Raw genomic sequence first — 27502 nt, 5'->3', positions numbered from 1 at the left:
TCCTTCTTCCTTTCCTTCTTCCTTTCCTTCTTCCTTTCCTTCTTCCTCTTCTTCTTCCTTTTCTGCCTCCTCCCCCTCCTCTTCTTCCTCTTTTTCTTCCTTTTCTTTTTCCTTTTCTGCCTTCTCCCCCTCCTCTTCTTCCTCTTCTCCCTCCTCCTCTTTCTCATCTTCCTCCTCTGTTCCCAGGCTCTCTGGCTTTGCCCCACAGGTGCCCAGCTTTACTTCTTCCCCCAGTCCTGTCTGATCCCTTGCTTCCACCTCTGCCCCTGCCGGCTGTCCCTGGGCTGCTTCTCCTCCTGGTGCCACCCCTTCACCCTCAGCCCTGAGGGTCCCTTGATCTGCTTGGGTAGCCCCTGGTTGTTCTGTTCCTTGGGTCCCTCCATCCCGCTCCCCCTGCCCAGGGCTCTCCTGGACCACAACCTCCCCCTGAGGTGCCCCATCACCCGCCTCCCTGCTCTCCCTCCCCTTGCTGGCCCGCTGACCCTGGGACGACTGGAAGAGCCCCTGGTAGCGCTTCCGATCCTCCACGTGCTTCTTCCTCATCCTCTCCCCCAGCTGCTTCAGCTCCTTCTTCACGGCGGCCGCCATGGAGGGGTCAAGGTGAGCCACGCGCATGAAGTCCTCCCGCGCCTCCCGCTCGTTCCAGACTGCAGCGTGGGCCTTTGCCCGCTTGAAATAGGCCTTGGCATTGTCTGCCAGGAGAGAAGAGCCCCCAGTGGGGGTCCTGCAGCTCAGGGCCACCGGCCACGGGAGCTGGAGACTGTGGGAACCAAGGGACATGAGGCACGAGGAGCAGGGGGATGTGGGGTGAACACACCTGTAAAGGGAGGGCAGGGAGAGCTGGGCAGCAGGGCACAGGGGGTGTAGGAATCATCATGGAAAGGGGAAAAGTGGTGTGGTGGTGGGGGGGGAGAGGTTCCATTGTGGGCAGGGGAAACCAGGGTCGTGGGCACTGTCACGGGCAGGGGAAACTGGGTTCTGCAGTGGATGTGGGGATCCAGGTGACATAGGTACTGTCACAGGGAGAGGGACATGGGATGAGCATTGCCGCAGATGGGGGATCCAGAGGACAGTCCCCGGGAGCAGAGGGGTGGGATGCAGGGCACAGGTACCGTTGTGCTTCTGGAGAAGCTCCGTCGTGTGCTCCAGCACCTCGTAGTACTCGCCAAGCTCCAGCTGGCACTGGCAGTAGTTGAGCACCAGCGGCGTGACCAGGCTCTCCAGCTTCAGCCAGTCATCCTCCCACGGCTTCTCCTGCCCCGGGGAGAAACAGCGGGTGCTTCAGGGCTGTGGCCATCCCCTCCCAGGCACCCAAGGCCCACAGGGAAGCGCTCTGAGGCACGACCCAGGTGGGGTTGTCAGGAGGCGACTGGCCCTGCTCACCTTGGCCTGCAGGTTCCTCAGGCAGATCACAGCCTCCTGGTACTTGGCGGCTGCCTGCGCGAACTCCCTGCGGAGGACGAGGCGGTTGCCCTCGCTGTGCAGCACAGGCACTGCTGCCAGCTTCTCCTCCTTGTTCATGGCCCAGGTGTCACGCTTGTATGCCGAGGGCTCCTCCACCTGCACGGGCAGGAGGAGTTGAGCTGCCTGTCCGGGCTGTTCCCGCTCTGGCAGCCATCCCTCCATCTCCCTTACCCGGAACAGCTCCATGATGAAGATGAGGGGCTGCGGCGTCCGCTGCAGCTCGTCCAGGTCAGGGTAGCCCGTGCTGTGGTAGTCAAACATGTTGCCCATGCCACAGCGGTGCTTCTGCCCTTCCAGGGGGTCCCGTCCCTCTGTGATCCTCCGCATGCCCCTGGAGACCAGGGCATACATGCCTGTGTGCTGCAAGGAGGGGGAGCACTCTGCTCAGTGCATGGGCACAGTCTGCGCCCCTTCCTCTGGGGCAGCCCCCCTGGTGACCTGCGGCTAAGTGACACCTGTGCCCCCTGTGCTTGCACCAGACAAAGCTGGAGCATCTGTGAGATGCATGGTCCTGTGCCCAGGCTCTGAAGGAAGGAGGGAAATGGGCCCCTCACTCACAATGATGTCGCACCAGAACTCTGCCACCTCCCCAATTCTCATGGAGCTGAGCAGCGTCTCCCATATCTCCAGCTTGAACATCTTGCCCACGATGATCTCCATGGGCATTCCAGCTTCCCGGCTGTCGTCGATCACCGTCCGCTCAAAGTTGTCCTTCAGTGTCTGGAAGTGGAAGGTGAACTGCCCCGGAGAAAGCCCCGTGTTCAGTCCCCTTGGCAGTCCCAACAACCTGAGCTGTGGGGTCAAGCCTGCTCCCATCAGTGTGCTGGTTTGACTGGCAGCTCTCCCCCTGCAGCAGAAGATTGTGACTGCTGCCCACTTGTCTGAAGACAGCAGGCACATGGTGGAGCATCTTAATGCCCATCTGTGCTGCTCCCTATGGATCCCCCTATGGAGAGCCCAGTACAGAGGGTGCTCTTGCAGTGTGCATCAGGACCTGGTGGAACCCACAGTGATCTGCCCATACCCAGGGTCTGGGGAATCTCCCAAGAACAACCCACTGGCCCACCTCACTCCTGCTTGAGGAGTAAAGGCAGGAAAGGCAGATTTCAGCGACCCACGAGGGCTGCTGAGCTCTAATGGCACCAGGACAGAGGGAGGAGGTGTCACAGGCCCAGTGCAAGGTAAGGCCATGGGCAATGTGGCTGCCTGTGCCCAAACCAGCCCTTCCCACACTCTCTTGTGAGGGATCTTGCTGTACTCCAGACCTGGAGCTCAGCTTATGAACTGTAATGGGCAGGACTGGTGGTGTCAGACCCACTCCCTCTCCCAGGGCCTTGGGGGAACAACAAACAAAGAAAATTTACCTTGCTCCCATCCTGCAACTTTGGCAGCTCCCCATGGCCTCCATGCAGAATCTTCTTTTTGACCCCTTCCACATTCAGAAGGTAGGTTTCCTCCATGGCTGCTTCTGCCAGCCCCCAGGAGCAGCTCACAGGCACGTGCACGCGAGCACGCTCTCACCCTTCTTGAGCTCCACGTCTTCCTCAGGCTTATCTCTCTTTCTTGGCTATCTGGACACAGCTGTCATCTCCCAGGGCTGCTGCTGACCTTTTCCCTATCTGTGCAGGGGGCAGAGCTTGGAAGCCTTCTCCCTTTCCCTTGCCCTTTGAGTTGTGAGAGGGGTGTCCCGCCGTAGCACACACTTGCTGAAGCCCCTGGTGTCCTCCGTTGCCTCCTGTAACCACCGTTCTAATCCTCTTCCCACCCTGTCAGGTTAATCTGGGATTTGCCTGCCTAGTCTATGAGGAATTACAGAAACTCCCTGTTCAGGAGGCCCTCGTTCCTCCCCCAGAGTGATGGCACACAGTCACTTTTGACCCAGCCCCACACGGAGCATTTTGAGGAAGGAGCCCAGCAGTGCCCCATAGGTGCCCGGGAACAGCTCCCTGCCAGGGGCTGTGTGTAACCAGACCCTCGAGACACCACACAGGAACAGAGCAGGGTTGGAAATGGTACTTTATTAGAGTTTGCTTAGAGTTTCCTCAAACACAAGAACAAGCTCCTACCAGGCCACAGCCCATCAAGCCCAAGATTCAGTAAGATGCAGAAACCAACACTGTGCTGTCCCAGGGAGATCAGTGCTGAGTATTTACAGCAAATCCGGTGTTTTGGCTGCTCTCACAGGCACAGTCCAGTTCTTCAGCTCCAGCAGCCAAACCCGGCACAATGGATGTGAAAGCATCTCTGGATATGGAACCTCTAGCACTGCCAGCAGCACTTCTGGCAGCAGAAGTGTGTGAGTAAAGCAAAGACTTCAGCACAGCAGGTGACCACCACTTTCAGCTCTGCTCAGTTACAAAGACCCAAGCCCACTCCTCATTTCTCCATGAGGGACTCCAGCTGCTCCTGCAGGGATGCCATCTGGGAAGAGGGAGAGAGGATTATAGTCAGGCATGGCTGGGGCTCTGGGCAGCCCCAGACTCAGCATTTCTGTGTTCCTGCAGATCTTCTACCCACGCCAGTGGCTGCTCTGCCTGTGTGTTGCCAGGAGCTGTGCCTGGGCACCTCTGGAACAGAACTGGCACTGCCCACAGGAACTTGGGAGAAAGAACCTCCTGCCTTGGTACCTGGCTGGAACAAAGCTGCCCAGGCAGGAAATCTGCCAAGAGTCTACAGCCACTGCCTTTCTGGTACATGGATGCCAGTGGGTTTGTGTGTCAGCAATCCTGGCAGCTTTAGACTGCTGACTGGACATGTTTTGGCTCACTGCTCCTTCAGAAGGAAGGCTGCAGTCAACCCACTCCCTGTATCTCCTTGTGCCTCAGAAAGCTCAAAGCAACTACAGGTAAGGTACAACCCCACCTGACCTGTAAAACTGGAGTTCTCAGAACCTGGTGTGGTACAGGATTGGGGAAACTTTGTCAGAGGCCAAACCTAGAACCACGTTGTGCCCCAGGACTTCCCACTCCACTGTGGGAGCTTCCTCACCTGCTGCTTCTCTCGCTCTTCCTGTTGCTTGAACTCGTCCAGGACAGCCTGGAGACGGGTCTGTAGAGACAAACATGCCAGAGCACAGTTACCAATGTGATCTCAACCGAATGGGTGCTGGCACAACATGTCAGTAGTGCAGCAAGCCCCGAGCTGCACTGACACCTCCTATCTCCTCCAGTTCCACAGACTGATTTGCTTCCACAGGGAAATGCTGGAGTGTGTATGACCACACCACAACTATTTTTAATCCAGCATCCAAAGGCCCCTGACTTTTCCAGGGCAGCAGCTAAATCAGTCTGCTGGATCTAATGGCAAGCCAGTGCTAAGCAGAGGACTCAAAGAGACCACAGAAGAGCTCTCACCTTGAGGGCCAGGTTCTCCACCTTCATGATGAGATCCTCCTGGCGCTTCCTCCTGTCTTGAGTCTCCTGGAGTTTACTTTTCAGGTTGTCAATCTGTTTCTGGATCCCCATGGCTGGAAGGGAGAGTGAGCTCACACCCAGAGCAGCAGCAGAGCTGGGCAGTGCAGCCTGCCTGGCATCCCAACTATTCTGCTGTGCTCTGCCACCCACTCACCAATCTGGTTGGACCCCTCATTCTCCTGCTGCTGCCCATCAGACTCATTCAGCTTGTCCTGCAGCTGTCTCTCCAAGTCTTCCTCAGTGTCCATGATGTTCAGGTCTTCATCATCATGATGATCCCTCTCATCTTCATCCTCGCTGCTGCTGCTGATATCATTAAATATCTCCCGCAGTTCATCATGTTCTAGGTGGGGGAAAAAGAGTTAAAACACAGTTGATGACTGCCCAGCACTCTCTGTCTGCCAGGGACCACATCACTTAGTAGGTGGGAAGAAAACAAGAGCCCTCCCCACTGCACCTGAGGAGCCGTGGCCTTGCTTGTGTCCCGACATCCCTGGGGAAGAGATGTCCAGGCTGGTGAGTGAACCATGGTTGTCTACTTCTTTTGTTTCATCTTCAGCAATGACTTCCCAGCCTGACAGCAGGAACAGGTGAGTCAAGGGAAAAAGAGGAACATGGAAAATGCGGTATGATGGAAGAATGCTACAAACTGCAGGAGATCACTGCCCCTTCAGCAAGTCTGGCCTTGTAGCTAAGGACACCCAGGATGAAACACCCCAGACTCCTTTTTTTGATGACTTCTCCTCTATTCTATTACAGTTCCTGCTCAGCACAAGAAAGATCACCATGAGGAAACAATAAGCTTTGAACATGGCAAAGATGAGGCTCCCAAAATTCAGTGCCTCTTGTGCGCTTATCTCCCAGTCTCCCCCACCCACACAAAGCTCAACCTGTCCGTCCTTTCCAGAACCCCCAGGTCACAGAGTGTACTGTCCCACTCTGGAGCTTTTTTCCCCACTGAAAGGATACGGACGCTGACAGCTTCGGCATCGGTGCTCAGGAGACGCTTCACCTCTTTTTCCACATCAGGAGATTCAATATACTGGGCCAGAGAGGGCAAAGAGAACAGAGACACTGTCAAATGCCTCGTGCATGTTGCTGGTGTGGGTCAACCCCAACCCTCCACCTCTGGACAGAGCCCTGTTTCAAGGCTCTCTTTTCTTAGAGCTTTCTGCTCAGCATTTGTTTATGCTCAACCAAGAAGTAATTTGTGCACCCCCCTAAAACAATCCCTCTTTTTTCTGTACAGAGCTCCTTGGTGGGTTGTGTGCTCTCGTTTTTCTGCTCGTACTACTTATGAAATAAGACTGTCCATGTGTATGCAGAAAGTCCTTGAGGTGTTGATGGTCAGCTCAACTCCTTCTGATCTCACTTAAAAGATGGTTTACTTTTTCACTTTTAAATTAATCAGGAATCTTACTGCTGTGATCTCTCTCCTGTGGGCTATAAGAACATCTCAAGTAATTTGTTTCCCAAATGTCATGCAAAATCACACTCCATCCTGTTCTCAGAAACTGCAAAGGAGAGAAGAACAAGTCTTCCCAGCCTCAGGGTGCTGCATCTCCCCAACACCTTGCCTGGCTTGTGCATATGCACAGAGACAGTCTCTGAGCTCCATCTGTTGTCACTCCCCCCGCTGAAGTGACAGTTGTACTATTTGTAGCACTGCCTGTTGGGGAAGGGAAAGGGCCAGGCAGAGAGACAAGATTGGGAAAGCAGGAATGAGTGAAGCCTCATTTCCATGTGAGTCTCCCTTCCTTTCCTCTCTATGAGCAGGAGGAGACGTGCTATGGCAACGCAGCCACAGGAATGAAGTCCAGCAGCAATGATGCCCTTCAGGAGCATCTTGGAAAACATGGAGGAAGCACCCAAAGAAGTGTTTAAATTTACCACCCTCCCTTCACCCTCATCTCAGGCAAGAAAACATGTGCAGGAACATTAAGAAATTTCATGTTTTCTGGACCAATAGACAGTTACAGCTCTAATGTCTCTGCCTTCCTATCCCTTGGGTATTGCATCTGCATCTGTGTGAGAAGAAACTCACCTTCTTCTTAGCTGTCTTCCGGAATCGCCTCTTCCGCACGTTTTTCAGGGGAAGAGTGACTGGGACAGAGGAAACAGATTGCACGTGTCAGGCAGATGGCCCAGTGAGGGAAGTGCATGTCAGAAGGGAGGAGACCCTTCAGCAGCAGAGAGAGCCCTGGAAATGGAGCGGCAGCACAGCCGGCACCTGGCAGCTGTGAGTACCCTGCACAGATGTGGGGTATTGAGGTGGAGTTTGGAGGGGTTTGGCACAGTCTCTACTCACTGCCATGGTTCCATATGAATTTCTTCTCTCTGTCCTTGTCCTTCTTCTTGTTTGCCTTGGGGTCAGTGCTCACAGTCTGCTCTTCCAAAGGGGGGTAGAGATCACCATCCACGGTGCAAACAAGCATCTGGAATCCCCACAGAAATGCAAAGATTTATCGTCAGGCAAGGACATGAGGATGTGAAGGAACAGTATCTGCCCACTGAATGTTGTGAGCCAAAGGGATTCAGGGGCACAGGGTGTGGGAAACACAGTTTCACACCCAGCTCAGCTGGACACAGCAACAGTTAAGCTGTCACAAGGACAATCATATTTCATGCTCCAGAAATGAGGTTTCTAAACACCAAGTGGAAAGGGGAATTTTAAACTGCTAATACTGTGAGAATACACAAATTGGCCATGTCATACTGGATGTCCAGCTGCCAGAGTGTGCAAGGGTTCTCCTGGGGAGGGGAGCAAGGAATTAAGCTGTTGGGGCAGGCGAGAAGGACAGCCCATACCTGGCAAATATCCGCTGTCTTGTAGAAGGTTTTCTTGTCGATGGTTTTTAAGCTCTCGATGATGCAGGGCAGATCCACCAGCTTGGCTGCCAGTGGCACCCGGTCCACACGGACAATCCCATGGCGCCCATCCGCTGTGGAGAGCCATGGGAACAGGTCAGTGCTGTGGCTAAACAGCCACACTGGCCAACACATCCCTGGGCACAGAAACTCCAGAGGACAACACCTGCAAGTGGCACAGCTTCACTTGTGGACAGCCAGAGGAGGTTTAAGATGCCTTGGTGCTGCTCACTCACCGTGCAGCTCAATGGTGAGCCTGTCCTTCAGGTTGACATTCCCGGACTGGACCGCTCGCCGCACAGTGGAGGCATATTCCTGGGAAGGTTGGACACACTTACTTCAGGAGAGGGTGTGCTTCCTCCAAGAATCCCCAAAGGCTTCTGCACAACCCACCCAGCTTTAAACACCTGCCTGCCCCATGCAGAACGGCAACTGCAAGAGCCACAATGACAACTGCACCCTCCTCCCAACACCATGTCAGTCCCGTGACTCTGCTGCTCCTGGTGCTCTCCATAGCCCTGGCATGACACAGTGGTGTGAGGGCCCTGACAGACACACCTGCCAGAGGAACACAGGGCTGGGGAAGTTGCAGCTCCCTGCACCAAGCCCTTGTGGTCTCAGCAGGACAGTCACAGAATCCCAGAATGGTTGGGATTGGAAGGGACCTCTGGAGATCATCCAGTCCAACCCCCTTGCCGAGGCAGGGTCACCTGGAGCAGGTGACACAGGAACGCATCCAGGAGGGTTTGGAATGTCTGGAGAGAGGGAGACTCCACGACCTCCCTAGGCAGCCTGTTCCAGGGCTCTGCCACCCTCAATGCAAAGAAGTTCTTCCTCGCGTTGAGGTGGAACTTCTTGTGCTTTGTTTTATGGCCACTGCTCCTCGTCCTGTCGCTGGGCACCACTGAAGACAGAGTCTCAGCTTCAAGCAACCTAACCAATATCATCAAGGCCACTCACAGCCACAGCAACCGTAGAGCCAGCACTCGCTCAGTCTCTACAACCTAATCCTCTCGGTTGTCTCCCGAGCCTCCTGCTCTGCGTGGCAGGAGCTCCTCTCCAAGGGAGGCCGTGGAAAACCCGTCCAGAAGACTGGGAGCGGGCTACCCCGGTCCCAGAGCCTCCAGCCTGCTTCCACATCCCTCGCCGGACCCGCAGATCCCCCGCTGACTCGCCAAGCCCCCCCAGACGCGGCGCTCGCCGGGCGAACGGGGCTGAGCTCGCCGTGACCCGCGCCGGGACCGAGCGGGCTCTCACCGGCGGCAGCCGCAGCACGAACTGGCTCTCGAGCTCGTGCGGGGCATCGTCCTTGCCCTTGCTCATCCCTCCTCCTCCAGCCCGGCAAACGAGACGCGATCACCCCACCCCGAGCCCGTTTCCGTTCCCGCGGAAGCCGAGCCCGGTCCCCGCCCCTTCCGCTCCGTCCCCGGCCGGTCCCCGCCCCGCCGGGGAAGGCGCCGGGGCCATGGGGGCCGGGTTCGGCTTGGGGCTGGGGTTGGCCCTGGCCTCCAGCGCCTTCATCGGCGGCAGCTTCGTCCTCAAGAAGAAGGGGCTGCTCCGGCTGTGCCGCCGCGGCCGCGCCAGGGCAGGTACGGCCGCTCCGGGCATCGCGACCTGCGAGCCTCGTGTGTCGCTTCATCCGTGTCGCTTCATCTGAGGCTTCCTGTTTCTCTTTCCTCTGCACTCAGGGCAAGGAGGGCACGCGTACCTGCGGGAATGGCTCTGGTGGGCAGGGCTGCTGTGCAGTAAGTACCCGCGCTCACCCCGCGGTAAGACACGCTTATGACAGAGTGGATCGTGGAAGGGACCTTAAGGACCACGAGCAGGGACACCTTCCGCTAGCCCAGGCTGCTCCAAGCCTCGTCCCACCTGGCCTTGGACACTCCCAGGGATGGGGCAGCCACGGCTTCTCTGGGAAACCTGTGCCAGGGCCTCACTGCCCTCACAGTAAATGATTTCTCCCTGATATCTAATGTAAACCTGCTCTCTGCCAGCTGGAAGCCATTCCCCCCTATCCTGTCACTACATGCCCTTGTAAACAGTCTCTCTCCAGCTCTCTTCAGGTACTGGAAGGCCACAATTAGGTCACCCCAGAGCCTTCTCTTTTAAGAGTGTTTATGATTGTTTCCAGTCACTTTCATGTTTTATTATGATGATCATTGTTTGCTTGATTTTTATCCAAGTGTCTGAGGATGATGTTGATCTAATTTTAACTCTAAAATATCCTTGTCTCATGCATTACCAGATTTCTCTGCTAAGCAGGACCTGAGGAGCTGGTCTAGCTGGGTTGGGTTGAGTGCTTCTGAAGTGGCCTGCACAGAGAATGTTGTGATAACAGAACATCCAGCACTGTTTGATGCTACAGCAATTTCAGCAGCTCCACTTTACACTTTTCAGTGTTAAGAACCAACTGTACTTGAGTTACCCTTTAAAAAGCTGTAAAAGCAGTTTCAGGAGAAGGGCACCTCTTAGAAATACAAACTCCTTTCAGCTTTGTGGCTATTGTGGCAATAGTTTCCCATGGTTGCTGCTTGCTGTATAGGCACATGTGACTAAGGATCACCATGCATAACACTGAGCCTTCCCTTCCCAAGAGAACATGTGTGGGGCTTCTGGTTGTTCTTGCTGGTGCTGTTCTTTCCTGGTTTCATGACATACCTCAGAGAAACACAGGATGCTCAGGTGGAAACTCAGGCTTTTCTGACTGCACTCAAACTTGTATTATGGTGAATTGCTCCTGCTTCGATACTCACCCAACTGAATTTTTCTTCCAGTGGGAGTTGGAGAAGCTGCAAATTTTGCTGCCTATGCCTTTGCCCCTGCAACACTGGTAACTCCACTGGGTGCTCTAAGTGTCCTTGTTAGGTAAGCAGCCTCAGAAACACCCTCACCTCACCTTCTACCCCTGAGTGACGAAAGCAGGTGCTCTGCTTTCCTTCCTCTCTTCTCTCAGGTACTCCCATCTCTTGCCTTAATTAGTTTTGAGTGGGTTTTTTCTTACTGTCTTTCAGTGCAGTTCTGTCTTCCACCTTCCTCAATGAGCAGCTGAATGTTCACGGGAAGATTGGCTGCATCCTGAGTATCCTGGGCTCCACTGTGATGGTGATCCACGCTCCGCAGGAAGAAGAGGTTTCCAGCCTGGAGTCAATGGCAGAGAAGCTGAAAGATCCAGGTACTAAAATAAAAAGGGTCCTGTCAACTTCAGGCTCAGAACTGACAGTAGATGGTGGGACACAACTTAGCTAGATTAGTAAGGACTGAACTAAATGGTAATGGAGCTGTTTCTTGTCCTGCAGACACAACTGGAATCATTAGCAGTTACCAAATGGGCTTTTTTTTTTACTGTCTATGAGGTATAGATGCAAAAAGTGAAGAGTGGGGGAATTAGGTGCAGCTGCCAGCAGAAGGGGTTGGCCTGTGGCAGTGCCAGGATAGGAGAGGGAATTCCTGGACACAAGGGTGGCAGTGGTGTGGCTGAGGGAAGGCAGAGGAGGACCTTCAGGCAAAGATGAATGAATTCAATGAGTTACATCCAAGATCAGGTAGTCTTGGTGCTTATGTCAGAGGGTAAATCAAGTTGCAAGGCTTTGATGTGGGCAATAGCACAAATGGCAGAATAAGCCACAAGAGATGGAGGAAGGAAGCACAGGCAGAAGAGCAAAGCAGAGTGACAGGTAGATGCTGCTGCTCATTAGAAGGAACACTCTGGCAGGGCCTCGCACTCCTGTTATGTGGCACTTTCCTTTTTATCACACAACAGTCTCCAAAGTTCAGCCAGGGCTTCCCAAGCCTTCTGCCACCCTCTTGGGCCTCCTGCAGAACTGGTCAACAAGCCTCCCACCTCTCCTAGTGCCCTGGAGCCTGGCTGTGCCCCTGCCACTACCAGCATGGGCTGTATCTGACAGCCTGACTTGTGATTGCACTGTAAAGAGCTGCTACTGGCTCTGCAGCTTTGCTCAGGCTGCAGACTGACTGTGCTTCCCAACCCCATTCCCTTCAGATGGAGGCCAAAAAGACAGACTGATGGGGCAGTTACCCCATCCTCTGTCTCTGCTTGCTGTCCAGTTACATCTGTCACTGAGTTCTGACAGAGCTCTTTCATTCTTTCCCCAAGGATTCATTGCATTTGCTGTTTGTGTCCTGGTGAGCTCCCTTCTGCTTATCTTTGTGGCTGGACCCCGTTATGGACAGAGCAACGTGCTGGTTTATGTTTTGGTCTGCTCTGCCATTGGCTCACTGTCTGTATCCTGCGTCAAAGGCCTGGGCATTGCCCTCAAAGAACTGTTTTCTGGGAAGCCAGTCCTGAAAGAGCCACTGGGCTGGGTGCTCCTGGTGTGCCTGGTGATCTGCATCAGCATCCAGATCAACTACCTGAACAAAGCCTTGGACATTTTCAACACATCTGTGGTCACACCCATTTACTACGTGCTGTTCACCACAGCAGTCATGATGTGCTCCACCATCCTCTTCAAGGAGTGGCAGCACATGGTGCTGGACAACGTCGTCGGCTCCATCAGCGGCTTCCTCACCATCGTGTCTGGCATCTTCCTCCTGCACGCCTTCAGGGACATGCCCTTCACCCCCAGCCTCCTGCCCCTCTTCCTGCAGCCAGGCAGGGCAGACCTACATCCCCCATGGAGCAGTGCAGACAGACACCAGTCCTGTCAGCACCAGCCTCTGCTGCCCTCAGAGGACAAAGGTTCTCAGAGCACAGAGGAGGAGGAGAAGTGAAAGCGTGTGAGGATGCCTGTGAACTGCTGGCTTTCTGCTCCCACTGCCAAGGCTGAACGTGCTGCCTCAGCTGCTGCTGCACTAGCAGGACCTGGCAGTCACCCTCTGCCTGTCCCAGGTGCCACATGGGTGATGGAGTCTGGCAGAGCCAGCAGCCTCCTGTGGCTCCAGACAGGAGCCCTGGGAAGCGCCCAGTTCCTTGGATCCTATGCTTCTTCACTGTTCTTTTACGTGAAGAATTGATCTGCCCTCATCAGGACCCAGAACCTGGCTGTGCAGAGACCTGCAGCACTAACACAGTGCTAACCCTGCGTGGCAGACCACAGGTCTGGGGAGGCCTCACAGTGTTTTATAAAAATGGGATTAACAGCTACAAAATGATCTAACATGGTGCTAAGGTTACACAGAGAGAAGATGGATGTCTGGCTTGAAAGGTGACACACACAGAATAGTAATTAAAGATTCCTCTGTCGAGTACTTGTTTTGCTCACTCTGCTAGAATTTATTTACAGATTCACATCCAAGAACAGAAAACAGCTCAAACTGGGAAACTTCAGTGGTGCTGCCACATGCTGCTGTGGCTCTTCAGAGGGACCAACCTCTTCATGCAACATCTGCTGTGCAGGTTGATGAAGCACCTGCTTACTGTATTCTATTAAAAACTGATCTGTTCAGTTCCCAAGTGGTGAGTGATACATTTGTACCGAGAGCTGGGCCAGCTGAAAGGTGTGAAGAATCACAGGGGTAGGAAGAACTCTGCGAATGCTCCAGAGAAATTCAAGTTAGGACAAGAGAGGGAACCACTTAGTCTGGGAGTCTAGTCCTTAGCTATTGAGGTAAGTTTTTGAAAGATAACTAGACAGCTGTGTCCTCACTGATGTGGGTTTATATCAGCACAGCTGTTTAACACATCCTGAATTTGTTCCCAGGAAGGCTTGCTGGCCATGAGCTGCTCACACGTGCTGTCCAGCCCCTCCTGCAATGGGATGTGTGCAGAACTGCTTGACCAGGCTCCTGTGCAGAGCTCCAGGCCACTGTCAGTGTCACTCCAGGCTTCCCAGAGCCACACTGCACGTAAACACTGCTGAAATGCTGTGCTGCCTTCCCAGAGAGCGGGATTGGTTGTTGGTTGTTTTTCCAGTTAGAAGCTCCTCTTTGTGTCCTGGGGGCAGAGGTCCAGAAGACACACCCACAGGCCTCCCACCAGCGACCTCCACAGGTAAAAGTGCACGAGGTGATAAAGCAGCTGGTTAGTTATTTCCTGCTTTCAGTCTCTCTAAAGAAACTACAGGACAGCAGGAGCTGTTAAACCTTTACGGAAGAAGAGGAAAGGCCACAGACTCTCCCAGAAACAGGTTTGATTCATGGGACCAAATTAATTCAGTAACAAATCACAATTCAGAAAAAAACCCTTCTAGCCAGAAGACAATTATGCCCTCTTCCTATTAATTTTACAACAAACAGGATCACTGGGATGGAGGGGGAGTGACAAGAAGGCCAGATTTTCCATTCTCAGCCGTGATCTACCTGAACAAAGGAGAATCTCATGTTAAAAATTGACCCAGTTATTATTTATTACATTTACCCAGGGAAAGCAGTTAATGGAGCAAGTCAGCATCGACAGAGTTGTGCTGCAGTGTGAAAATTGGTCACTTGGGCATATGAATGATTTACCTACGGAAGCCTGACAGTATTTTCCAGCGGTGACACTGCCTGGGATGATCACTGTTCCCAAGGAGCTCTTCTGGCTCAGGTGCCTGTCCCAGCCTGGGATGGTGCCTGGGGGGATGTCAGCATGTACCCAGGAGGGCTGGTCTGTGCAGCACTGTTTAAGGCAGCAACCACAGGCTGGCCTCACCCAGAGTGAGCTTCACATCAGCACTGGAAACACCCATGGAATGAGCATCACCACCCCTCTCCTGAGCCGAGGGGGCATGTCCCAAGCGCAGGGTCCCAGCACAAAGGCAGCCACTGGGAGCGGCACATCACCCCGGCGTGAGGCGTCCGTGTCTCTGTTGTGGGCTCTCATCTGGCTGCAGCTTCCCCGAGATGGCATTTATTTAAATCCTAACCCCCTGAGCTGATCCTGGCTCCTTCGGGAGGAGTGGGCCTGGGCCAGGCCCGGCCTGGCAGGGGCTGGGTCCAGCTCAGTCGGACAGGCTCTCTGAGAAGGCCGACTTGGACTTCTGTGTCTGCTCCAGCCGGTTCAGGATGAACTGGCTGGTGTCGATGAAACGCTCCACGCAGTTCACGAAGCACGTCTCGGCCCGGCTGTCCAGCTTTGGCCCTGGCTTGTCCATGCACTTCTCCTGCACACAGCAGGGGCCTGTTGGTCCCGGGGGAACCGCAGCCCGACCCTGACACCCCCTGCCCCTCCCAGCACCGGGGCCGTGCCCCCGGGCATCGCCAGCCCTCGGACGCGATGGTGTCACCCCCGCTTGGGATCTTCATCCCCTTGGGGTCCCCATCCTCTCAGATCCTCATCCCCTCGGGGTCCTCATCTCCTCGGGGTCCTCATCCCCTGGGGGTCTCCATCCTCTCAGATCCTCATCTCCTCGGGATCCTCATCCTCTCGGGCGCATCTGACCCCCTCCACCCAGAGCTTCCCCCCACCCCCGCCTCCCTCTCTCCCTGTGCTCACCGGGCCCGGGACCGCTCCCACGGCGGCTCCATTGTGTCCCCATCAGCCTCCCCCTCCTCCCCCCGGCGACACAGCTCTGCGCGGCCTCACAGCCCTTCAGCCCCACCAGCGCGACCGTTTCCCCGGAGCCGCCCGCGCCCCGCCCGTACCCAGCACAGCTCGGTCATCTGGTGCACCAGCTGCTGGAAGCGCTGCTTCTGCGTCTCCACCTCGATGAAGCGCTGGAGCTGCGGGTCGGCGCCGCCCAGCCCGGCGCCGGACGGCGAGTCCATGGCGGTCCCGGAGCCCCCCGCTGTCCCCGCGGTGTCCCCGCGGTGTCCCCGCGGTGTCCCCCCGGTCCCTCCCGGTGCCGCCGCGCCGCGACCTTCACGTGCCGCCGGTGCCGCGCCCGCCCCTTCCGCCCGCGCCGCGCGTGCGCCCAGCGCCGCGCGCGCCCCCTGCCGGCCGGGAGGACCCGCGCAGCCCGGACGGGATGGGGGAGTTTATTGTCCATGAGCGGGGGAAGAGTGGGATGGGGCTCCGGAGGTGATGGAGCTCCGGGGGTGGGATGGAGCTTTGGGGATGTGATTGAGCTCCAGGACGGTGATAGAGTTCTGGAGATGTGATGGAGCCCCAGGGATGTGATAGAGGTCTGGGGATGTGATGCAGTTTTGGGGTGGTGATGGAGCTCTGGGGATGTGGTGGAATACCAGCGATGTGCCGGAGCTCCAGGGATGTGCCGGAGCTCCGGGGCAGTAATGGGACTCCCGGGCAGCGATGGGAGTTCCAAGGCGGTGATGGAGTTCCAGAGTGGTGATGGAGTTCTGGGGATGTTATGGAGCTCCGGGGCGGTGATGGAACTCCGGGGTGGTGATAGAGCTCTGAGACAGTGGTAGAGTTCCATGGGTATCCCTGGACTCCCCTGGGCCCCTGGTCCCCCTGTGCCATGTCTGTGACAGCGGTGCCATGGTGCTGCCCGGCACATGGGTCTCTCCGGGTGGGCAGTGCCAGCACTGGGCAGGGCTTGGCAGGCGGTGCCCGCGGTCAGCACTCCTCATCAGCGATGTCCAGGATGCTGCCCAGCAGCGCGGTGAAGGTGGGGCGCTCCTCAGCCTTCTGCCGGGCGAGAGGGGAGCGGTGATGGAGCGGTGATGGAGCTGGGTCTGCCCCTGCACCCTGGGGAGCCCCATCACCTGCTGGGGCGGCTGGAGGGGGTCTCTGGGGGTGGGATCCACTCACCTCGTGCCAGCAGCTGTACATGATGGCGTAGACCCGCTCCGAGGCCGCCTGCGGCCGGTACAGGCGCAGGCCTTGGATGACGTGCTCTGTTGTCTCGCTGTTGTTAAACCTCTCGTAAGGCATCTTCCCCAGGGAGTAAACTTCCCACATCAGAACGCCTGTTGGAGGGAATGGCAGGGAGAGCTCATGGCGTGGGAGCACCTGCGCCTAACCCTGGTTTGCGGGGAGGTTCGCTGCTGTTGGGATGCTCTTCCTGACCTCCAAGTCATTAATTCCATGCTCTTACCAAAGGACCAGACGTCAGACTTGCTGCTGAACTTGCTGTACAGAAGCACCTCAGGAGGAGACCACCGCACTGGAAACTTGGACCCCATAGAGCTGGTATACTCGTCATCTAGAACGTACCTGCAGCAGATAAATGGATCAGGGTGCCTGCCTAGGTTTTCCCATTTCACTCCTCCATGCAACCCACCAAGCCCAAAAGGAATGGGCAGCTCTCAGAGTGACCAGGGGTTTCAGTCAGCATGGGTTTCAGCAGGCAAAAGTCTCCCTTTGCAAACAAGTGTGTGCTAGTGAACACTGGGGAAGGGATAGGGTGGCACAGAGGCACAGCAAAAAGGGGGTGTGGGGAGAAAGCTGCAGCCAGGAGACTAGAGGTGGGGGAAAGAAGATGCAAAGAGGAGGGGGAAAGGGCTGGGGTGAGTAAGAAAGGGACAGTGGAAAGTGAAGAGGCGGAAGCTTGAGCCAGGCAGATGAAATGGAAAGACAGGAGAAGACTGGGAAAGCAGAGCTGGAGGATGGTGGGAGCAAAGACAAGTGTAGAATAGACTGAAGGAGATGGGGGATTGAGACAAAAAAGTGACACAGACACGTCTACCAGACCTGGAAAGACCAAAATCTGATACTTTCACAATTCCTTGGTCATTCACCAAACAGTTTCGAGCAGCCTGTGGACAGAGAGATGGAGGCAATTACTCCTACCTGCTATTGCCTCTCCCATCCCCCTGTACCAGCTGAACTTCATCTCATCCCCACCCACTTAACACTTCACTTCACTTTGTCCTGTAAGTTCACCGGGGTGGGGGCAAGCTACAAAGTCATCAGCCAAGAGAGCAAAAGAGGCCTCCAAGCATCCTGTTTGTCTGTGGAGGGGCGACTTCCCTCATGGGATTTTCCCTGAACAAAGCAGCACCAGGAGATCAGGTATGGCAGGATGACCAGTTGGCAATGCCAGCCCAAAGCCTGACAAAGTGCAGGCCCAGCTTTTCATGGGGGTTGAGAAGGAGGTCTCTTTTCATGTCTGAGCCAGTGATGCTGCCTGTGCTGCTGAACACAAACCCTGCCCCAGCCACAGATGCATTTCACATCTCCTGGAAAACTATCTAGTCCTGCCATTTCTGGAATCTCTTCCTGCCTGCAGGGAAGGGACTGCAGAGCATCCCACCCATGGGTGGACAGGGAAGCTCAGAGGGGTGTTCTGCAGAGGAGGCTGCAGAGCTGCCTCTCCTCGTATTGATGAACTATCTGGACCCTGTCCAGGACACGCTGTGGCTGTTGCTGAGCTGGACATGTGCCCTTCAGCCACAGCCCTACCAGGTCTCGGTGCAGGAACTGCTTGGATTCCAGGTACTCCATAGCTTCACAGACATCCTTGCACATCTCCAGCAGCTCGGCAGGCTGGAACCGCTGCCGAGTTTCCCTCAGGAAGTTCAGGAGGCAGCCGTTGGCCATGTACTCCGTTATGATGAAGATGGGACGCTGCTTAGTGCAAACCCCATAAAGCTGCACCAGCTTCTCATGAGACAGGTTCCTGTGTTGGGGACAAGGGCAATTCTGAGCATCTAGAAGGCCAAGCAGCAAAGGAAGCACCTGTGAATAAAGAGAGTTTGGGAAGGGAAGGTGCTCCAGACCCAGCTGACAGTGGAAAAACTCACTAAGGAATCAGCACAAAGTCTCAGATGCATTTTGCAGAGTGTGGCACTGCCCAGGACTGTCCCTGACACCACCCAGGAGTGCAGCCACTCTGCCAAGGTGTGTCCAGCACTGACCTGCACTGTGCTCACCACTTACATCATGACTTTGGCTTCGTCGATAAACTCATCCTCTGACATGGAGCCCTCCCTGATCATCTTGATGGCGACGTCGTACTGGCCCCTCCACTTCCCGTACTTCACCACTCCAAACTGCCCCGTGCCGAGTTCCTTCAGGAAGGTCAGATCCTTGGGGTCGATCTCCCATGACCCTAGGACAGAGTGTGAGCATAATGTGGCTGCAGGTGACCTCCCTGCACGGTGCTCCCAGTCATCTGGTCTAGCACGCCCAAGAAAAGCTCACGAGCTTTGGATCCCTGAAAAACCATCCACAAAAACATCCACAGAAGGATCTGAGACCTGTTCCTCCATGGGATGGGGAGCAAGGTAGATTGTGGGGTCTCTTGGTCAGTACTGTGACCAGAGGACAAGGGAGTGTAGAGAAGTGATTCCTAGGAATGCTATGAGCCCTGCTGCCATGGGACAGCCAGGATCCCAGCCCCGGAAAGTTGCTGCCAGTAGGGACAGACCCTGCAGCCAGCCCAGGCTGGCTTACCATAGCCAAGGCCAGCTGTAGAAGGAGCACTTTTCTGGTGCTGGGACACGGGGTACTTCAGTCTGGATATGAGCCCTGAAAAACAAAAACGTGGATTGCCACACCAGGCTTACCTGCCACATTCCAACAGGGAACACGAGCCTCCTGCCTTCAGCACAGGAAGGTGAGGGCACCGTGGAGTCAGTGCAAACACTGCTGGCTTCACCGTGTCTCCCAAACACTGACCTGCAGAGTTGTGCTGGTGGTACGTGATGAGCTCTGGGATGCTGTTGAACAGGTGCTTTTCTGCCAGGTAATACTGGTTCTGGGGGGTGCAGCACACGACGTAGTGGCGGATCGTACCCTGGGGGTCTCTGGAGAGAGAATATCAGTGGTCAGTGGTCAGTGGCATGGGGAGGACAGGCAGATGGTGAGGGATGCCTGGGGGGGCCCTCTGAGGGAGGAACAAGCTGTTGTGAGATCCACTTACACAGAGGACTTGGCGTAGACGGAGACAGTGTATTTCCCTGTCTTGCTGGTGGAGTCTCGGACGATGAAGCCCCCTTCCTTACCCTAAAACAGAAAGGGGAAAGGGCACTGGGTGGTTGTTGGGAGGTGTGACTGTAACAGGCAAGACTTGAAGTGAGTGAAGATCACAGCATGGCTGGAGAAGGTGCAGTGAGTCAGAGGAGTCCTAAATCCAGTCCCTGCCTCTGGGGCCACCTCCTGAAGTGAATGCCCAGAGGAGGTCACGTTGGGATAGAGATGGTTCTTGGGGCTGTTGGGGCAACACTCCCTCCCAGCACAAACCAGGGTTGGTCCCATGCTGGACACAATGTGAGAACAGCCCATGGAGGGCTGGTGTGTAGAACAGACCCAGGCTCAGGAGGCAACACTTACCTCCTGTTTCAGCAGTTGCTCTGCTTGACTCCGAGTGATATTCTTTGAGTACCACCTGAAACAGGGACACAGGCATCAGGGAAATCCCAGCCACCACCGTCCCCAGCCCGGTCTGACCCTGGCCCAGCCAGGACAGGTGGTGCAGAAAGCACCACGGGGCTGCCACAGGGCTGGAGGCTTCCAAAGGGTGTGTGAGAGGGAGAGCGACCCAGCCAGGCTGGGTTAGCAGAACTGAATGGAAAGCTGAATGGAAAAACTGAATGCAAAAAGTCTCCAACCAAGTGCAAGTTGCCAGGCCCCTGTGCCTTCTCTTACTCAAAGATTTCCAGGGAATTGCTGGTTTCAGTGACATAGTTGCTGGGGATGTATCCTTCCCTCCTGCAGGAGAAAAGGGGCTGGTTACACACTGATGGAGGAGGCCAAGGGGATGGGGTCTTCCTGTCCCAGGAGGCTGAGTAGAAATGGGCTTAAAAACCTTGGTGCAACCCCATCTTTGTTCATGTCTGGGCAGGGCTGATAGCTCAGCCTGCTTCAGCCTCCCTCACCCTCCTCCCTGGGGAGGCCACAGGTGGGCAGGCAGGGATGTGTTTGCCCACCAGTGCCTGGGCGCCAGGCCGAGTGCCACGGGCAGTGGGAGCTCTTACCCGTTCTTGTCAAGGGCTTTCCACCAGGGCAGGTGGCTCTCCTCCAGGATGAAGTACTCCTCGCCCTTCTGCAGCTGCAGGTCCTGCGCGTTCATCGGCTGGTAGTTGTAGAGGGCCACCACCTTCTTCATCTCACCCGCTGTGCTGGGGGCCGGCTCGCGAGGCAGAGGCTTCATCACCATCTTCCCACAGAGAGGAGGAGTGTGGGACGTGGTGAGGCTGGCAGACACACCGGGAGAGACCCTCCCCAGCCCTGGCAGGGCACTGGGCTCAGGCCAGCTCAGCGCAGCGTTTGTCTCAGCTCCCACATGTGTCTCCTTCAGCACTTTTTATCACAATATTTCTTCACGCCTTCACAAAAGGTAAGTGTTTTCTCCCTATGTTTTGGCTTAACCCATGACTCCTCCAGCCTACATTAGGGCTTTATCTTCCCAGCTCCCCCAGGGAACTTCAGAGTTGAGATCATTTGACTTTCCTACAGGCCTTTGAGTTCCACCCCCTGCTTTAAGCTCCTGCTCCCTTAGGACACCACCTTGACATCGGTCCCCAGAGCCGAGTCCTGTACATCTCTGAGCAGTCATTGGACATGTTGGCTTTTACCAGGCAGACCTTTTCTCAAACACCTTGGAGCCAACCCACATGCTGAGGCTGGCCCTTACCTGGTCCTCCTCAGGAGTTGGGGGAAGAGGCTTCTTTGTCTTGCGATGCGACCGCCCAGTTTTCAAACCTTCAGAACAGAGGAGGGACTAAGGTGAGAAGACATCCCCAGCACTGTGATGTGGTGGTCCCAGAGGGGGGAGAACAAGGCAATGGGAGGGTTCCCAGTGTCTTACTGCCATTCCTGCTCTCCAGAATTTGGCAGCCCATGGCATTCTTGGCAGTCTGGGAGCAGCACAGGTACTGGCCATCGATCCAGAAGCAGGGGTGATACTTCTGAACCAGGTCGCTGTTGTACCGAATCACTGTGGCAGAGGAGGGGAGATGCATGTGACCCGGGGCTGTGTCCCCAGCCTCCTGTGGAGACCTCTCTGCTCCCTGAATGCAGACAGGCAGCCCTATTAAATCATTCCACCCTCAGCTGTGTTACTGACATAGTCCCCTGTGACCCTGCTGCCCAGGTTTCCCTCAGCTCATTGCCCTCGTTCCAGAGCTGTGGCTATGAATCAATCCCTGTCCACAAAGCCCCCAGCTCAGGAAGGGCCAGGCTTGCCTCTCAGATTTGATCAAAGCTCTTGAGCAGCTCTGCAAAGGGAGTCCTGCTGAGACTGGCCCTCCTGCCAGCTGAAATATCCAGCAACCCCCCAGGCCCATGGTTCACAGCTCTTTTGAGCCCTATTATTGAGAAGTGGGGAAGAAGCCAGTGCTGTCCCTGGATTGTCATGGGGAGAGGAGGGCACTGCTACCATACCCTGCCTGCTTGGAGACTTCCCTTGCTAGGACACCACTCCCTTGCCAGGCAGGCACCAAACAGCTTCCTCATACTTCTCCCCAGTCTAGAGGGACTACTGGATGTGCCTAAACACCAAGGCAGCACAGGGCTGGCCCACAGGAGCTCCACGGGATGCAGAGAGCCCCTTTTCTGGATGAGGACATCCCAGCAGCAAAAGGCCAGCATTTTCTCTCCCCTTTTCCCTGTGGATTTTACACTGACTTCAGCTGCCACAACAACCCTCCTCCCAGAGCAGGGAAGTGGGGAGAGGGCTGGCTGCCTGTCAGGGCTCTTGTGAGATAACTGACTTCCCTGTTATCAGCCTGCTCTTCCGCCTCGCTGGAGCCAACTTCCCTGTGTCAATTCAGGCGCTAATCTCACCCCACCAGCACAAAGCCACAGAAAGATACACACACACACCCACAAGACGCACATACAGGCAGCTCCAGCAGATTTTGGCTGACCCAAGCCCCTTGGCAATGCTGCTTCAACACACTCTCAGCTTGGCAAGGCAGCACCAACACAGCTGAGCATTAGCTCTGAGCGAGGCTCAGGATGGGTTGGGAAGGACACTCCCTGGCTCCCAGCAGGCTTGTTGTCCGTGTTTCCTAAAGCGCCCAACCCTCCCCTTGCAAGGCAGTACAGCTGTGTGGCCACATCTGCTGTTTCCTCTTGCCCCCAGTCATTTCTGAGCCTGCCTGGGCTACTTTGGAGCAGGCTTGTGAGAGGACAAGAAGCCTCAGCCGAGCTAGCTGTGGTGCTGCAGAAGTTAGAGGGTGACAGAGGTGAGTGTCCACCCCCCGGGGCAGGAGCAGCTCCCTCATCCACAGACATGGGAATGCATAACCATGAGCCAGCAAGCCCCTGGAAGCCTGGTGCTCTGGGTCAGCACAGGCACAGCTGAGTGCCCGTGTTTGCTTCCCAAGGGAGCTGCAGAGCCCCCAGACTCACCGCTCTTCAGCTGATGGATCCAGCGCTTGCGCAGCTCCTCCGTCGGGGAGAAGATGTAGAGGGGCCCTTCGTCATAGACCACCTGCAGGACCCCACACCTCAGCACCCCGGGCCAGGGGGCTCACGGGGGGAGCCAGGGATGGTGGCCACCCCAAGCAGCCGGTGCAGGGCAAGCCCATGCTGGTGCCTGCTGGCCCTGCACGCTGCTCTTGGGACCGTGACAAAGAGGTTATAAATAAGCCCCCTCCCCTGAGAATTTTCCACTTCCTTCTCTGACTTTCGGTGTGCTGGGGGCCGCACTGGGTGCCAGCAGGGCAGGCAGCTGGGCTGGGGCTGAGCGGGCAGCTGGCAGACAGCATCCCTCCAGCATCAGCCAGGGGACTGAGAGGAGCAGGACAGAGCTCAGAAGCAGGTTTCCATCTAAGCAGTCTCCTTAAATAGAGCTGCCTCGGGTTCAAAGCGGCTCACCTGGCTGCTCTGTGCAGTGTGGGCAGCAGCAGGGTGTCCCCAAACAGCTGGCACTGGGGCAGTGATGCCATGTTTGACCCCAGGTCCCTCTGGGGTCCTCCCCCCAGCACCCTGCATGGCCAAGCAAAGGGTATGCAGTGAGGACTCACCTGGAAGGGGTATGGGAACCGTTCAATGATTGAGATCTGCTCCATGTTGTTGTAATCCTCTCCTTTCCTCTAGAAGAGAGAGGCAGAGATGGACATTGGCATCCTGTGCTTGGCTGCTGGCACCTCCCCTGGGACCCACAGCCTTTGGCATTCCCCTGCTCTGCATCAAGACAGACCCCTGGAATGGTGTGGGCAGAGCCCCCCATGCCAAGCAGGGCTGTTCCCCACAGCCACCACCCCAGGGAAGGGTAACTCTCCCTATTCTCCCAGCGAGGGGACAGGAGGACAGACGCAGGGAACGCCGGGACCCTCCTCACCGGGACCTGCCGCTCGGGGGGAGGGTTGTTCTCAGGTGCCACCATCTCCACACAGGTAATCTTCTCAATGTCCACAGAGCCCTTCTTACTGCCCCGGCGCTGCAAGAGACAGGCTTGGCTCAAACAGTCACCAAAGGGAGACCTGGAGAGACTCAAACCAACCCATGTCCCCATCCAACCACCCCTTGGGCTGGGTGCTGGAGACCCCTGGGCACTGCCATGGCACAGCCCCTGTGGCTGCAGACTCACCCCCCGCTCAAAGTCATATTCGTAGTAGGACAGCTTGCTCTCTGTCAGCAGGAACAGGCGCTTCTTGAAGTTGAGGGGAGAAGTTTTCTTTTTCTGCTGTGAGCGCTTCAGGAAGATGCTCTCCAGGAGGACACTGGCCATGTCACCCCCCGGCCTCCTCTGCGCTGTGCTCGCGGGGTTGCTGTGGGCAAGACAACACTGACAGGGCACTTGCTCAGCCCAAAAAACTGCCGGACCTCCCTCAGGTGCCCTCTCCTCCCTGCCCAAAGGGCAGGCGGGGTCGCTGGGACCCCCGTGGTGGGGGGGAACTGGCCGCAGAGGGGTGTGGGCAGGTCAGTGTGGGTTATTTGCGGTGTGACCTCTCCTGGCCCCTGTCCCACAGCAGGCTGCAGACCAGGCCACCACCCGGATGGCTTCTGCTTCTGTTGGATGCTGGAGAGGCTCGCAGGGTGTGCAGAGGGACAGGCAGCTGGAGAGGGAGGGAGACTGGGAAGCTGTGAGCAGCATATCCCCAGGGAGGAGCGCAGAGCCTGAGCAGTGACACCCCGCAGGCGCCTCCTCCCCTCCAACACTGTGCATGTGCACTTGCGTGGGCCGTTTCCTCCTGCCCCACCGCAGGCACTGTGTGCTGGGGACGTGCTGACTTGGCAGCGCACAAGGGGTTGTCACGAGAGGCCAATCCCTAAAATGTGCTGGGTAGGTCCTGGCCCTCAATAGTCACGTGTTGGGCTGTCAAGAGCATGGAGTAGCCCTAAAGTCATCCTTCACCTCTGTGTCCACGGACCCTGCAGGAGTGCAGGGACAATGCTCAACCCCCTTTCCTCCCCTGTGAGCAGCACTTGTCGGAGGCCAGACTTCAAGAGCTGCCTTTGGCCAGCAGCCAGAGGGGTTAAATCCTCCCCAAACCCTCCTCAGCAAAGCTGTCCTGAGCCTCTCCAGGGCAGGCTGGGGCAGGAAAGGGCTCAGATGAGAGCCCTGCATCCCACTGCTGCTCTGCCTTCAGAGGCTGTAAATCATCCCAGCCCACCTCTTGGAGAAGCCCATCCGTCTCACTCTGTCCCTCCATGCTGTACCGGGGACCTGTGACATCCAGATGTTTCCAGCAGCCCCCAGAGCCCTATGGCTGGAGCTGTGGGCTGTGACCAACACCTGACTCCAGTCTGGACCTAATGGGGAGCTGTTGAGTGAACTCTGTTGAGCCACTGCTGAACTGTGATCCCCTGGAGCCCTGCTCCATGTCTCCTGCCCTGACCACCTACACTCCCTGCTTCCCCTTCACCTACACCTTGTTCCCTTTTTTCTCCTGCAAACACAGCTTTGGAGGGCAAACTGGGAGAAGCTGTTTTTCTCCCCTGCTCCCCACAGCCCGTCTCCTCTGGGGGAGGCTCAGAGGTGGGCCAGACCTGCTCTGTCCCTGCCTGTCCTTTGGGGTGGTGGGTGCCCCATGGGACTCACCCCCTCAGCCATCACTGCCGTGCTCAGACAGCTGAGGTGGTGAGTGGGTGGGTGGAAACATGTCCTGTGCCCCCCCAGCTAATGGGACTTCCTGCCACGCTCACACCTCAGCCAAGCGTGCTCTAAGACCACCTCCAGCCTGGCACTCACTGCTGGCCCCCTCCACCACGGTCCCAGCGCCACCCCTGCACAGGCAAACTCTGCCCCCTGCCTGATTCCTGCCAAGGAGCTGAGCCACTGGTGGATGGGGGGCTGGCAGGGGGCTGGCACGCTCGGGACAAGAGGGAAGGGTGACAGGGTGTCTGGGAATGACACACTTCACAGCCCCCACGTTTCAGGCTGAGCCCGGAGGGTGTCAAAATCGACGGGTGGGAGGGACAGAGGAGGAAACCTCCCGCGCAGGAGAGACGGGTGAACAAACCCAGAGCTGCACCCCAGCAGTGCCTGCTGCCAAAAGCACAAGCAAGGAATGGCCACAGACACTGTCAGCACCCCAGCCCGCTGCTCTGGAGCACCCCTGGGGCCCCTGACACCCATGTAGTGCCGTGCCCCCCTGCTCCAGTGCGCCCTGCAGCCCCCGGCACCCCCACAGCACCGCACCCCCCTTCCCTGCGGCACCCCTGGCCCCCGGCCCATGCCCAGGGTCAGATGCCGCCTGCTTGGAACCGCTCAGGCCGTGGGGACAAGGCCGAGCCTTCCCAGCTCAGCTCGCCCGCAGCTCGGCACCACACGGCCTGTGCCTGGCATGGCTCTCCCACCCCCGGCACCGCGAGGAGGCCAACAGAGGTGTGAGGCCATGGGGATGGGCCACATGGAGCCTCCCGCCGCCATGGCTCTGCCACGGCCACACCGACAGGGCCCTGCCGGATCCCGGGGCACCGTCACCCTGGTGCTCCCACCGTGCCCCGGGTGCACTCACCAGCCCTCCTGCCGCTCCGGCCAGCCGGGCTCCGGTGCCGCCGCTGCCCCGCGCCCACCCCGGCGGGTTCGGGTTGGGGTGGCTGTGGCGGTGGGAGTGGGGAGGGACGGCGGGCCTGCCGCGCAGGGAGGGAGGAAGGACGGGGCCAGCCAACCCCACCCTTTCAGTTCCCCTTTTTCTGGTTTCTGACTCAAAGGCTGCATCTGTGTTTCCTCCTGCAGGCGATGGGGATATCACCCTGGGGCTACTGGGCCACCGGCCATGGCCAGAGCCTGCCCCAGGCTGTGGGCAGTACCAGGCTCCTCTGGGCTGCCCGTCCCCATGTTGTCCCCAAATGGGTTCTTTCACCCTCTGTGCATAAGGCTGATCCTCACACAGTGCTGAGATAGGTGGTTTATTTACAGTTCTGAGCAGACAGGGGGGCCAGGTGGCAAATCCACAAAGCCAGCACGGTGACTTGCAAAATTTTTCACTGTTTATAAACATTTTAGCAAATGAAGGCATTGAGCTTTATTGGCTACAAGTTGCATCGTTCTCTTATTAATTAATATTCTATCTTCTACTGGTTAATGATTCACTTGCTTCTTATGCTAATTAGTCCACATGCTCAGTCTTTCCCTTCTTTTGGGTTGGTGGTCTGTGAGTTGGTGGCCGTGATCTCCCCCTGCCAGAATAACCTGTTACCCCATCAGAGCCGATTCCAGCACAGTTGCTGAGTCGGCTTTATTAGTTTTTTCCTTATCTTGGGAGTTCTGTCAGGTGTCCTTGTGGTCCATAAATTCTGCATTCTTTCTGTCCACTATAGCACACCCTTCTCCCCAAGCTTTGTTAACCTCTCCCTGGATCTGAGATCACTGAGTCCTGTCAAGCCCTAAACCTTAGCAAGGCAACTCTACCAACACATAATTTATCTTTCTAACAGCTGGACATCACCTGCATCCCATAGATCCCACGGACCCTTATTCCAGCATCCCCTACAGCCACAGATCCTCGTCAGTCACCCTGCCAGCTGCGGACCCACACCTCAGTCACCCCTAACACCCTGCATGGTCACAGACCCCAACCCCAGTCACCCCGGTCACCCCCCAGCCCCAACCCCCCCCGCACCCCTCGATCTCCTC

The 27502-nt window shown here is 56.5% G+C and overlaps 5 protein-coding genes across 5 annotated transcripts in view; 1 reads left to right on the top strand and 4 right to left on the bottom strand.

Annotated features, from left to right (window-relative positions):
* LOC113970982 (aryl-hydrocarbon-interacting protein-like 1) overlaps positions 1-2924 on the bottom strand; it is a 4327-nt gene extending 1403 nt beyond the window's left edge. The window contains exons 1-6 of the mRNA XM_027690426.1: positions 2829-2924; positions 2023-2202; positions 1636-1824; positions 1384-1560; positions 1113-1254; positions 444-692 (exon numbers count right to left, since the gene is read on the bottom strand). Coding sequence (XP_027546227.1) covers positions 444-692; positions 1113-1254; positions 1384-1560; positions 1636-1824; positions 2023-2202; positions 2829-2924 — 1033 coding nt within the window. The remainder of the gene's footprint in view (positions 1-443; positions 693-1112; positions 1255-1383; positions 1561-1635; positions 1825-2022; positions 2203-2828) is intronic.
* Positions 2925-3463: 539 nt separating this feature from the next.
* TAF7L (TATA-box binding protein associated factor 7 like) lies at positions 3464-9131 on the bottom strand. The gene is made up of 11 exons (XM_027690405.1): positions 9003-9131; positions 7982-8060; positions 7686-7819; positions 7186-7312; positions 6922-6980; positions 5847-5919; positions 5335-5451; positions 5032-5220; positions 4818-4930; positions 4453-4512; positions 3464-3885 (listed from the first exon to the last, which is right to left on the bottom strand). Exons 1-11 carry the CDS (start codon positions 9066-9068, stop codon positions 3841-3843), a joined length of 1062 nt encoding a protein of 353 aa, XP_027546206.1. The 5' UTR covers positions 9069-9131; the 3' UTR covers positions 3464-3840.
* Positions 9132-9186: 55 nt separating this feature from the next.
* LOC113970957 (magnesium transporter NIPA2-like) lies at positions 9187-13155 on the top strand. Its single transcript, XM_027690406.1, has 5 exons — positions 9187-9334; positions 9434-9490; positions 10520-10610; positions 10757-10917; positions 11860-13155. Exons 1-5 carry the CDS (start codon positions 9211-9213, stop codon positions 12474-12476), a joined length of 1050 nt encoding a protein of 349 aa, XP_027546207.1. The 5' UTR covers positions 9187-9210; the 3' UTR covers positions 12477-13155.
* Positions 13156-14025: 870 nt separating this feature from the next.
* TIMM8A (translocase of inner mitochondrial membrane 8A) lies at positions 14026-15422 on the bottom strand. The gene is made up of 2 exons (XM_027690407.1): positions 15267-15422; positions 14026-14785 (listed from the first exon to the last, which is right to left on the bottom strand). Exons 1-2 carry the CDS (start codon positions 15387-15389, stop codon positions 14624-14626), a joined length of 285 nt encoding a protein of 94 aa, XP_027546208.1. The 5' UTR covers positions 15390-15422; the 3' UTR covers positions 14026-14623.
* A 718-nt stretch (positions 15423-16140) lies between these two features.
* On the bottom strand, positions 16141-26482 carry BTK (Bruton tyrosine kinase). The gene is made up of 19 exons (XM_027690404.1): positions 26382-26482; positions 24008-24188; positions 23759-23857; positions 23442-23510; positions 22825-22906; positions 21278-21406; positions 21104-21171; positions 20445-20626; positions 20116-20178; positions 19801-19855; positions 19391-19473; positions 19147-19274; positions 18922-18996; positions 18406-18577; positions 17929-18145; positions 17218-17282; positions 16622-16740; positions 16336-16493; positions 16141-16212 (listed from the first exon to the last, which is right to left on the bottom strand). The coding sequence occupies exons 2-19, from the start codon at positions 24146-24148 to the stop codon at positions 16141-16143; spliced, it is 1977 nt and encodes a 658-aa protein (XP_027546205.1). The 5' UTR covers positions 24149-24188; positions 26382-26482.
* Between the last annotated feature and the right edge of the window lie 1020 nt (positions 26483-27502).

This window comes from Neopelma chrysocephalum, unplaced genomic scaffold (assembly GCF_003984885.1).
Source record: "Neopelma chrysocephalum unplaced genomic scaffold, ASM398488v2 Primary Assembly neopelma1_81, whole genome shotgun sequence".
Lineage (NCBI taxonomy): Eukaryota > Metazoa > Chordata > Aves > Passeriformes > Pipridae > Neopelma > Neopelma chrysocephalum.
Note: the sequence above shows the minus strand (reverse complement) of the source record. Positions and strands in the feature narration are given on the sequence as shown.